Source organism: Aphelocoma coerulescens, chromosome 5, assembly GCF_041296385.1.
Source record: "Aphelocoma coerulescens isolate FSJ_1873_10779 chromosome 5, UR_Acoe_1.0, whole genome shotgun sequence".
Classification (NCBI taxonomy): Eukaryota; Metazoa; Chordata; class Aves; order Passeriformes; family Corvidae; genus Aphelocoma; species Aphelocoma coerulescens.
Window position 1 is genome coordinate 11,041,261 of NC_091019.1, and position 12,849 is coordinate 11,054,109.

The following is a 12,849-nucleotide window of genomic DNA, read 5'->3' on the forward strand; positions in this document are numbered from 1 at the left end:
CTCTCTGTGCTGGCTCAATCAGTGACCTGCTCAGTAATTACATGTGGAAAAATCCTGCATGATTACTGTTTACACCCAAGCACATACACATATAAACAACACATACACATACAAACAACTTTTTTTTTCTAGCAAACTGCCCAGGACTTTTAAATTCATTTCACAGGCAAATAAGGCTTATGAATTTGCAATTCCTGACATTCGGTTCCTCATTCCCTCCCAAATAGCTTTTTAACATTAATTTGAGTTAAATTCAACAAGAGTAGAAGCCTGAAGATGTGTCTACTTGAAGTCTAAATCACTGGTCTACTACTGCATCTGTATTTGTGTCTAGGTTTGAAAGCTGCAGTTCTGTGAAAACTAGGGCCTGAAAAGTGAAGATAATAAAATCCCACCAAAACAGAAAGAAAAGGAGATGCATCCTTTGTCATCATCAACTGTTTGGCAGCTGAAGACAGGAGCACGTGCTGGCTCTTGCCCTAAAGATAGGATATAAAAGTATGCAGATGTGGGAGGGAGCTTAGGCCATAAAGGATGTGGGAAAAAGCTGAAGATACTCGGGTGACTGGAGGTGTTGCAGAAGGAAGGCTGGGATGTGGGAGGGAGTTACAAGAGCTGTGCTTGGGCATTGGATGTGTGGGGAGGACAGAGAATATTGCAGAGTGGAGGGAGGCACGTAGACAGCACTGCTAAAAAATGAGGCTGTTGCAATGCTGGCAGAGTAGGGGATGTAGAACACAAATCTGCCAGAAACAGTTTCTTGCCGGTCACAGAAACATCCTGATGCTCCCAGCTTTGCCGATTTGGGGGAGGGAGGAGTCATGGTAAATGGAGGAGGGTCCTAAAATAGTTTTCCTTTGCCAAGTACTCCATCCTCAATTTGAAGTTTCAGTTGAAATTTTCTCTTTTCCTCATGTTTTATCATTATTTTCCCTGTCACTCTGATTTGGAAATTGTACATGTTACATCTTTTTCTTTTCTAGGTTTTTAATTAATTTTGCTTCTTTGCTCTATGTAGCCCTGGCATCACATTTTCAAGCTTTTTGAATACAAATAGTAGAAATTTCCTTTTACTTTCATGAAAGCTGTAACTATTTTATAATCTTTTGTTTCTAGGAGCTCTTTCTTCAGACAGAAACACCTAACACCACACTGTAACTGTGTACATTATTCTTTTGTAATTGTAAAGACAGCCACTGCAGTGGAACTTACCACATCTGCTGGGATGGACTGAGCTGGTGACTGCATCTGAAACAAACAGGATGAAATGTTCATAGAAAGGCAGAAAGGTTACATGATTCCTTTCCAGATTTTCAGATGGGTCGAAGAAACCTACTTTTCAATAAACTCAAAAGGCTGTTCAGCTCTTAAAAAATAGGTCCAAGATGGACAAACTAAAATACCTAAAACCCAAAACTTTTAAACTTGGATTTTAATTTTTTTGCCTGTGATTTAGTAAAATCTAACTAAGAAACACATATATTCCTAATTATCCTTTCCCTCAACAGACTATTTCATAGTATGAAATTAAAACCCTTCTCAAAACCAGATCTCCCTGAACATACACACACAAAAGAATTACAGCAGCCCATTGCTGGGTGTAACCCTATTCCCTAATGGTACACAGCTGTATTGCAAATTATGTCAAACTAAATGTGAAGCATGGTAAGGTTAAACTGAATTGCAATCCAAGTCTGGAATGAGGTCTGACATTGTACCTTTCTTTTAAAAATGTCTTTTATTTAATTACTATTCCAGAGGTGATCAGCGTGAAGAAGTACATTCTGAATTTCATGCCCCACAAATAACCACAGAGATTTCTGATTGCACTAGGTGTAAAAATAAGTCTAAACATATTTCCTTACAACACTTGGAACCACAGTCAAGACCTAAATCCAAGCCAACAACTTTCCCTTTTATGTTCCACTAGACACTGACTCATTAGTGATACAAGGTGAAATTCCACAAATCAGAATAACCAATAGGATCTGCTGCAGCTCCAGTTTCTTGGCAGTGTTCCACTCAGTCCAACCTGCCTAGCTTTGGAAATCTAATGATTGTACAACACAAAGTGGTATGGCAATTTGCCACAAGATAGTGTAAGATGTATATTTGGAAGACATCTGACTTCTTTTGCATTTATGAGTATATGCTTTAAGCTTTTCTGCTTTCAAACCCATGGGGTTATCTTAGCAAGCACAAGTACTGTTTATCAGGAATGCCTGATCACTTTGATTCTGCATCCTAATAATAACTGATATTCATTTTCATTCAAGGAAACAGTGGCTTTTAAAAGATACACAATTTGCATTATACCTTGTAGAGTTCATACAGTTTTGGCACAATGAGTAATCATTTCAAGTCTAATTTCCCTTGCATTATTAAGCACATACCAGCAGCTATATATGTGTGTGTGTGAGCTATAAACATACATATGTACATGCATTGTGAAGAAATTCATTTTAAGTTCTTCCAAATTCTAAAATATTTTTACTGTTTGTCATCTTACCGACAATTCATATACTAGTTCTAAAATAGTAACCTGTCTTTACAGTCCTAGTGTCTTCCTATTTTCCTAACACAGAAAGCAAAACTATATGCATGAAAATGAGTTTTCCCTTCTTTGAAGGATAGATCATTTTTTAGGTGTAAAAGTTAATGGAAAAGGGATATAACCAATACTCAACAGAACAACAGAATACGTTCAATGCACAGAGAATGTTTCTTATGGCTTCTGACTCTGCCCTTTTTTTTCAATCTTATAAAAGACTGGAATACAAATTTGCAATCCAGTTTGATCATGGGGGTAACACAGAGCTGCAGGTCTACATGTTCTTCCTTTCGTTCCAAAAGACCATCTTTGTGTGCTCAGCCACTCGTTGGCTTCCCATGTGTGCCCTGCATCTAGGGCTGAACATGGACTTGGGTTCACCCAACAATCCAATTCTAGTTCCACCTGCACTGCATAAAAGCATTTTACCTCCTGCATTCACCACGTGATGAGCTCACTGGGCCTTTGATGACTCTTAAAAGATGCTATGTGACATAAAGGTTGGCGTTTCCTAAACTAAAACTGCAGAACTTAAGATAAACCTGTGTATTGATAAAAACAGTCTTCGGATCTGTCCCATGTTACAGAAGTGGAATTACTTCCACACCTCCAGGGAACTTACATACATATGAAGTCAATTGGGTCTGCCCCAGTATTTGAGAAATACCCATGCAAAAGATGTGAAATGGGATTTAGTAAAGATGGGTTAAGTTGCTATCTGTTAGGTATAAATTTATTAATGAAGTAACATCTCAGGTTTCTATGATATAAGCACCCCTCTGGATGAAAGGCAAATATTCTTTGGGTACAGTAAGTTTCAATGATATTTAGGGTCATTGTCACATAAATTTTTAGGTTGAGCAATGTCAAAGGAAGATCAGTGGACATAGCAGACAAGATTAGAAAAACAGTCATATCTTTTTTTCTCTGGCATTTTTACAAGACACACTGCAGCTAGTAAAGACACTTACCTGCAGATTTCCCACTTGCTCAGAATGCTGATTTCCCTGAGAAGGATGATAATCTTCAAGATGTCTATGAAGTCCTTTAAGGGAATTCAGCTCATTTTTAATAGTGTGTATTTCTCTTCTCATGTTTTCCTCCTGTAATAATTGCAAGTACACACACCACACAAACACTTTACTGTGTGTTCAAATAGGTAAACCAGCATTTTACAAAGGTATCAACAGCTTAGTAAATGAAATTTAATCCTTAAAAGTGCAGATGTGATGAATTTCTTTGTACAAAGTAATTGAGCTCTTTCATTCAAACCAAACTTTTAATCACATTTCCATTACAGATTACAGCTTTTATTAATTGGTTTGGGATTTTTTTTCACCATTTACTGCAAGTAGCAATGGTCCAAGAAAGTGAGATTTGTGTTTGTAGCTTTCTTCCTTTTTGGCTCAAAGATAAATTTAATAGTCAACATTCATTCTCTACCTACACTATCAAGAAACCACAACAGCAAATAATTTGCTTGGCACTTTGCTTCTGTAAATAGCCTCAAGTATCCAGTGCTTCTTCAGTAAACATGTAATATTTAAGTTTTTGTATTCAGAACTAACTGAATTGTCCAAACTACAACTTGTAAAAGAAAAGAAGGGCGATTTTACAGAAATACCTTCACTTAATTGACAAAGATTTCCAGACTGGTGTTAACTTTATCCTTGATGATTTACTTTAGGAGACAACATTTCTAGTTAGCCGTAGCAGAAATATGAAAAGGAATAATAATCATCTTCTAAAGAATAGATGCAAACATTCCTGAGAAATAAGCAGGGCAAATTCCAATGTCTATAGGGGAAATTATGGCACAAAATTCTCCATGGAATCAGGGAGATCAAATCTTCTCAGGGAGCTGAGCATCAGAACAGTTTAGCTGTTTTGTGGCCTCATGGTTGCAGTCATCCCCATAGTGGCTGCGCTCAAAGGAGTGAGCCTTAGACAACAGGATTACAAGGACAACTGTGCATTATTTCCCCACAGCTTCCCTAGAAATCTATCTACCAAAATCAAAACCTTTCTGGCAGTAGGTGCCAAGTACTAGAAATAAAAAAGACAGACTTTTAAACAAATGCTGCTTAGAGTCTGGTTTCCCCACATTAAGCAGATCTTGTCTTATTGAAGTGGCATTAATCTTTCGTACGTCTAAACATGCATTTATTATTGCAGACAATTTTTACAGCTACAATGTTTTGCTAATTGTTTTGGATTAAATAATTACTGAAGTATTCTTTAAAAGTAATGAGGTAATAGAAAGAATGTCAAATATAGAAGACAAACTATTGTTTAGGTGTCCACAGAGGTGAATTCACTAGGGGGACATACCAGACATACACCTTTTCTTACCCACTTTCACCCTCAGTCCACACTGAAGAATTCCTTTCAAATCAGAACTGCAGGAAGAGCACTGGAGAGCACTTTTAGAGCACAGAAGTCAACCTAAATCTAATTCTTAAAATATTCATTTCTAGAAGTGTATGTATTACTGGAGAAGAAATGAGTTGGTTTTTTTGTATTACTTCTGTGATATTTTCTTGGCTTTTAGGAATTATTCGAAATGCTTGACGACTATTCCAAAAAACTTTTAATACTATAGCATTTAATTTAATAAACCTACATCATTTTTCCAAGTTCTTAGTGCCTTCTCATGCTCATTCTGAAGATTAAGGAACTTTTCTTCATTTTCCTTTGCCTTCTCCCTTTGCAGCTCATTATCTCTTTCAAGGGCCTGCAATAAAATTAATTATCCAAAAAATAATCAATACCACATTAATGAATTTTGATGTGTTTTATGTTGCTTGGACCTTTGCTTCTAACATGCTGCAAGTGCCATACAGATCAGTGATAATGTGCTATCTCAACAATAATTTTCATAAATTAACAGAAAGGTGCTTATAGTTTAGCTAACAGGAAACAGGGGGAGGTTATGAAAAAAGAAATGGCTATAAAAGGGTATAAAAACACTTGCCATTATTCAGTTTCACTGCATAAGTTTTAATGTGCTGAAAAAGTAATATAAAGTCCAGAGATGAGAGATATGAAATGTAGCATAATCCAGACCCACTGTACTTAAAGAAAAAACTACTGTATACTGACTGGGAAAAAACCAAAAATTCTAATCAGTTTTTCTGTCCTATATTGTTTATTAACCTTTCTTATGAACTATATAATCTTTACATTCTAAAACATATCTACTGCAACATGCAGTATATATCTGATTATGCGTTAATTTATTTTTATTAGGTCACTGTAATAGGAGTGCATTGAAATAACAGTAATATTAAGTTTTATACTACCATAACTGTACTTGCAACATTTTTGGGTTAACTCTTTCAGCTTTACTGTGCTAAACTAAAGGAATCTTGTGTAAATCAACAGTAACTTCACACATGTATCAGGTACTTTTGGAATTTTTATCCTATCTCATTCTTAGAGCAAACAATATGGAAGATCAAAGTCTCACTGCATTCCATTACCTGCTCTATAGATGACACAAATATATTTGATAATGTAAGCATAACTTCAGTGCATGTAGCTGTATGACCAGATACATAATTCGGACTCTGCTGAGTTTCTTTGAAAGTCCACTTGAAAAATGTTATGGAGGCAATATTCCAAACCAATTCCTTTTTACTAAATCTTTTAACCAAAAATTAGTCTACTTTTTGATTCACTTACCATCAATTTTTAAATGCCTATGTTAATTTAGCTACACTGTTAATAAAATTCTATTTTACAGGTACTAACACTAAGAAAACTCAAACCACCTTGCATTTTTGTACCCATGGGAAAAGTTGTGCATAAGAGTGTAACAGATCTTCTTTGTCAGATTATGTATTTAAAAAGATGAGACAATTCAACAACGCACTGTCTGAATGTTCACACTCTGATGTAGCATCTTTCATCCAGTTGTATAAACCAGGAGTGCAAGACCTCCTCTCTTTGATGAACCTGCTCTTAACTCCAAGGATGCTTTTACCTGCACCTCAAATGCAACCTTCTCAGTGATGGATTATTATAGTTATTCACAGCATAGCTCTTAGGGCAAAATATCCGAAGTAGCAGATGTATGGAACGGATCATATGTTAAAGCCAATTGTACAGACAATTCAGGAATACCTGAATTCCTTGCATTCTCAAGTATTCTGTCATCTGTTAAAGAATTAAAATTTTTGTTCTGAAATCATAACAACACTGGTATCCTAGCACTAAGAGAATGCAAATAATGAGAAGGGATCCTTCCTGAATGTTACCTTGCAAGTATTCTGTCATATCAAGCCTAAAAGTAATTTTTAGTGAGTATATGAATAAAAATATTTCCATGGGACTATACAATCACTCCTTTCATTTTTCTGTTATTCTGAAGAAACTCTTTTGCTTCATAAGCAAGGCCCAGAAATTCAACAGGTATGTACAACAAGGCATAAGAATAACACATTACCTTTAGATCCCATTTGTTATATTGAGGTTCTAGAATCCATTAAGATGAAAGCAGTAGCTCTCAAATTGGAAGGGGATAGACCCTTCAAGTTACATATTCAGCTCCCCATTTCATAAGTTCCATTTGATGTTTTAAAAAAATGCAAAAACGCAAAATAAGAACCTAACATTGTGTCATTCCCTGGAATATCCTGGTATTTGTATAAAACAGAAAAATAAGCTCTATTTACATCAGTCTAAGTAGTGAGGGTTGAACCAAGAGCCTCTTATTGGTTATCCATGCCCTGTAACACCCATTTCTAAAGTGTTTATGCCTGCCAGAAGTTACCTTTGAGGACTGCACTGAAGCTTTGATGACCAGCAGTGGTTTGTACAATAGAACAACAGAAAGCTGTAATACCACCCCAATGCCTAATATAAACAGACCCAAATCAGAGCAGGCTCTCATCAGAATTTGCATAATTGCAACCAGAAATCAATTTTTGGCTTGCACAGGCTGCAAAACAGAGACTTGTGTTCATTCATACCTTAACAAGAAGAAAACAAGCCATACTTGTAGACATTTATGTGCAGTCTTCAAAGAGAAGATTCACAGATATCATTTACTGTTTTAGCTGGAGCTTTAAGGCATACTATAAACTTTATCTGAGATGGGAAACAATAGCTCAGAAACACTATCAGAAAAAAGCACTTTAAAATACACTTGCTATTCAATAGTCCTGATACAAAAATCCTAAAGGTTTCCTGTATTATGGAAGTCACCATGAGTAAGGTTATATATGAATTAAATTATCTCAAGCTTCTGTTTTAATCTACAAAGCAATTTCAATTATCTTAAAAACTAAAAAGCACATTACCTTCTTACTTTAACAAAGAACAGGATTATATGAATAGCAAGTAATCCAGCTGTTTCACTGGACCCAGCACGTAAATAACAGATTTCTACAGAAGATACAGAAAATCGTGCTACTTTAGGCAATTCTACAGCCAAAGGGTGGTTCAGTTAATCTTTGTAAAAATGTTGCATATACTTAAATTCCTAGGGGGACTTTAGCCAGTTTCTGATGGAGAACATAGCTCACCTTTAACACTACTTCTTTCATCAAAATGTAAAAGTCCTATATTTATATTGTGGCAGAAGGCAAACTACGTACACCTGTTAAGAGTAAAATCTTAGGGGAAGTGAATAATTTCAAATTATCAGAGAATTTATTTAGAAACAAAAGTATACATCCACACTGGAAGTTCAATTTGAAATTAACTGAACTCCTAGTTCAAAACCTTGGCTTTGAAGAGTGGAGCAGTTTTATGTCTGGACAAATAGTAGATAACAATTTTTAACAGTCCAGTCAGTGGCTGTACCTGAATTCTGCATGGCACATCTGATGGGAATGGATATGACCTTAATCTTCAGTGCACTGTGGGCCAAGCTGACTGCTACTGAAACATAGAATGTAAACTGTTCTGAGCTGGAACTAAGGAGTGCTGCAACTCCACACTCTCCATGTGACTACTTCCTACCTCTAGTGTACATATGACACCAGAAAACACAGCAAGAAAGGGCTGAAGATAAAGCTCTTTCTTAGGCTCTCTGCTTTAATAAAACTGAGGACAAGCTCAAGCTATGAATGAAGATCTGAAATTTGAAATGTTGTCCAGAAATTTATACCTATATGAAAATTACAAGAAACAAAAGTCATAAAATCATTTTAATAATTGAAAGTAGCCCTGTTCTGGTTTTGCCCTCTAGAAATGGCTGCTAAGAATGGCAACCATGATTTACTTTAGGGAGAGAAGTAAGAGAGGGAAAGCACAGCCTGCACTTCCAGGTTCACGCTGACAGTTAAGGAGCTGAGGGAGCAATGGAAGTGAGGTCAAAAGTTCTGAAAGGCACACAGATGTCTTTAACAGCCCTAGACTTAAAAAATATATAACAGATAGTAACAGCTTGTCTAATCGAGAAAAATCTGACCTGATAGTCTTCTTTCAATGCGTTTAATTCACTTTCCATTCTAACATTTGTTTGGGTTATTCGCTGAAGCAGCTCCTGCACACACTGTAGAGAGCTGAGAATTTCCTTATTAATACAAACAGAATAGGATATATTGAGCAAGATTTTGTTTCTGGAGTTTAAACATTAGATAGTTTATGTCTTTTGTAACAATATATTTATTTTTTTATTCTGTCAGTGTTTACAAAATCATGCCTGTAAAAAACGTACTCCAACCCCAACATTGGGGAAAATTTGTAGGGAGAAATCAGAACAACACTTGTTTTTTCTGGCCTTTTACCTTGGAGAAGATAAAATTATTACAAATTATTATAACTTGCTCCTTTTCAGTGAACTTTCCTATAATTAAAATGAAATCCACCCAATCTTTATACATTCTTCTGGATAAAATATATCAAATCCAACACCACTGTGAGTTCAGTTCAGGACAAACAGAGTGACTTTATGTTATCAGATCACAGTTCTGAAAAATACGGAAAATCCAAAAGAAATTACTCCATTGATAGATCATCCTTACATGAAATTATTCTGTATCTCCTGAATTAAATCCTGACAGATGTGAACTACCTCCCATTAACTTTGCATCATATGGTGCAGGTATATCAGATTTTGCTGTCAAGGTCTGAACTTTTGTGGTACCTTCCTCAAGACTGTATTGTTACTTCATGAAGAGGAATTTTTAAAAAAAGAGCCACCCAAACTGAGCTGATTTGAGTTAATGAAGGTGCCATGGATTTGCAAACCCCATGGGTGCTGCCATGAAGTGTGTTGCAGTTTGCTGGAAACTGAGCCATTTTCTATTAAACTCTACAAAACATATTTTCAAAGTTTCAAAGACAGAATGAATGACCCAGACAAGCCAATCACCACTCCCTCAAGACCTCTTACAGCACTTACTGAAAGAAGACCTGCACAGAAAAAAAACCCTGAGTTTCAGGCAGAAGGGAGTCTTAAATGTGCTCAGTTGCTTCAAAATACACTGAGAGGAACATATTATTAAAACAAAGTACTTTGACATACTTGCAAAGTGTTTTCAAATTATTCTAGTTTTGGTTCTACTGGGTACACAGATACAGCTGTCTACTAAAAATAAAATCAGTATTTTAATGTACTGTCATTCCTTTTCCAGCATGTATAAATAGTATTTTTGCACTGAAGCTTTATTTATTTTTAGTTCAATTTTACATCTAGAAAACTAAACTGCAGAGCTGTGGAATGGCTTGGCCAGTGTCATCTGACAGGTCAGTAGCACAGCTGGCCACATCTTTTAAATCTAGTACAGTTTTCTCTCAAATAGACCAGACTTCTTGTCTGATACAGTTTAGTACAAATCAGGTGTTAATTTAGATGGTTTTTCTAGCCTAAGTCCAAGAACCACTGAAGCCAACATTTCAGTTAATCGAGATGGTGAATTATTAGTGCTCTATAACACAGAAATCCATGTCTTTAACCCAGGCAGTTGGATGAAACATGAAGTTCATCTCTACATTAGAGCCCTCCCCAGACTATACCAAACCCCTCCAAATGTTAAAACTAACCTAGCAAATAAACCCTAACAATTCACACAGAACAAGAGAGACACAAACCAGAATCCTTCTCTTAGATAACACGTATCAAATATGCATACAAATTATGCTCCACACATCTCCATATAAATACTTTTAGTGCATTCAGGGCTGGGAAAGTAATGAGGCCTGAATATGTCTCTCATTTTTTTCCATGTGTTTATTGGCAATTTTTAAAAATCATGCTCAAAATGCAAACAGGTTTTTATTATTTGGAAGAGTGCTGCTGGATGAGTGCTCTATGGGCATGCAAGCAAGATTCTGCTGTTGTCCCTCCCAGGGACCAAGAATGATACACTTCTCTGACCTGCTCCCTTTCATGAACTACAGAGTGAAAACTCTGCAACTGTTCAAGAAAAGGAAAAAAACCAACCACCCTTTCCAGGCTTAATGTTCTGCAAAACGGTGTATTATGTTGTTGTTGCAGGGAACAATTTTTTTTTTCTCTGTATTTGATACTTGACTCCATAGCCTTTGTTTAAACATCAGGATTTTTTCTGGAACATACCTGAGTTAGCAAGAGAAGACAGTGCTAACTCTGTTCAGGAGTGTAAAGGTGTTGCTTAATAGTCTAAATGTTTATGTTCTGTATGATTGGAACATCATTTCCTGTGTATACTATTGACACATTATTCCCATTTTGCCTGGTCTCAGTACCAGCAATATTAGAATAAACTGTTGGCAACCAGAAAGCAGAACAGCCAGCAGGTTATGCCAGCCTTACTGCTTATTTATACTGATCCACATGCAGGCAAGTGTTTCATGGGTATACTAAATTTCTACCATCTGAATTCAAAGAAAAAATATAAGGCTTGGAATAAAGTGTCAAACAATGGACTTTGTTCTGGTAATACTCTTCCTAAAAACTGAGCAGTAAGATACCACTCATGCTAGTATTAAAATATTTCTGAAGTATAAACAAGTGAATTTGACTAGTTTTTGTAGCTTAGTATAATAAGAAACCTTAGTATGAAATATAGCACCTATATTCTTACGTGATTTTTAATAGCAAAGCTGTATTAACAACTCACCAGCTTTTCTTCTTTAATGTGATTGTTTTCTTCTTGAACTTTTTTACTGAGTGCTGTCTCCTTAAAAAAAAAAAAGAGCATGAAAACAGTAAAAGGCATTTTAAATGACTGCTTATTTTCTTTAATAATATTGTATTGATATGATATAGTGAATCATCATGACGCTATTTAAAGAAATTTAATTATTTTTAAATGTCTTCTTACCCATTTTTTTTACCATGAAATTATACTAATATTCATAGCATGTTAATTTCCCTAGAAAAGGTTCTAGAGGAAACAGTTTATTTATATTTTATATGCAGTTAGTAGAAAGGAAACACTAATCTGTATGCATCAGAGATCACTGCCAGGAGGTTTGCTGAGTGAAGGACAGAAAATATTCACCAAAACTTTAATTTGTTTAAATTCCAAAATACCATTCTGAATTTCTGTTGCAGTTCTTGAAACTGTTTTTCCTTCACTGCAAGATTGATGTTTTCTTCTCCCACCGTGTACTGAGATGTGACCTTGGACCTTATCAAGTCTGTAGTTACTTTCTTCAGTTCCTTAACACAGGAAACACATATAAATAGTCCATCCAGTATAGGCATTGCAATTCAAAACAGAGACAAATCTTTTAGACTATCCTGGTCATGCCCCACTTTGAAATAATGTATGGAAACAACAGAATAAATTAGAGGTACTGAAATGTGTAAGACTGACTCACTAAACTTTAAACTTGTCACACGTGACTAAAAGTTTATTTTCACAGGTAAAATGTTACTGTGCCAATTTTACTCTGTTTGAAGTATTTACTTAATCATTTTGTTATTTCCTCTTCCAAGAGCTATATTAGAAGTGGACATTGAGTTGGTATTGGTAAAACCTTCATCACCCAGATATACAATAGGAATTACTATTGTAACTACTGTGTACGTTCTTTGGAATGAGGAGGGAAAAAAGGCAGAACAGTCATTATCTGGTAAAAACAGGAACTGGCTATAAATTTGGAGGATCTTTGCTTTTCCTGAAATGTTAAGTACTTAATCTCAAGAGAATGCTAAATTAATTTTATATTAGAATGTTCTACAGCACAATGCCTTTGATTTTATAGTCTTTATCCTCTTTTAAATATCCTGTGACTTTTTTTTTTTTTTTTTTGTATCTGTTTTGTAACCAGTTTATTCACTAGGAGCTCCTAGTGCAGCAAATAAACAGCAAACGCTTTGATCTCATTAAATTACAACTTATAGTTCCTGGAGTCAT

The 12,849-nt window shown here is 35.5% G+C and overlaps 1 protein-coding gene across 1 annotated transcript in view; it reads right to left on the bottom strand.

The window, feature by feature from the left end:
* CCDC73 (coiled-coil domain containing 73) overlaps positions 1–12,849 on the bottom strand; it is a 58,305-nt gene that overhangs the window by 8,741 nt on the left and 36,715 nt on the right. The window contains exons 11-16 of the mRNA XM_069016518.1: positions 12,021–12,149; positions 11,605–11,664; positions 8,970–9,074; positions 5,175–5,285; positions 3,523–3,654; positions 1,213–1,248 (exon numbers count right to left, since the gene is read on the bottom strand). Coding sequence (XP_068872619.1) covers positions 1,213–1,248; positions 3,523–3,654; positions 5,175–5,285; positions 8,970–9,074; positions 11,605–11,664; positions 12,021–12,149 — 573 coding nt within the window. The remainder of the gene's footprint in view (positions 1–1,212; positions 1,249–3,522; positions 3,655–5,174; positions 5,286–8,969; positions 9,075–11,604; positions 11,665–12,020; positions 12,150–12,849) is intronic.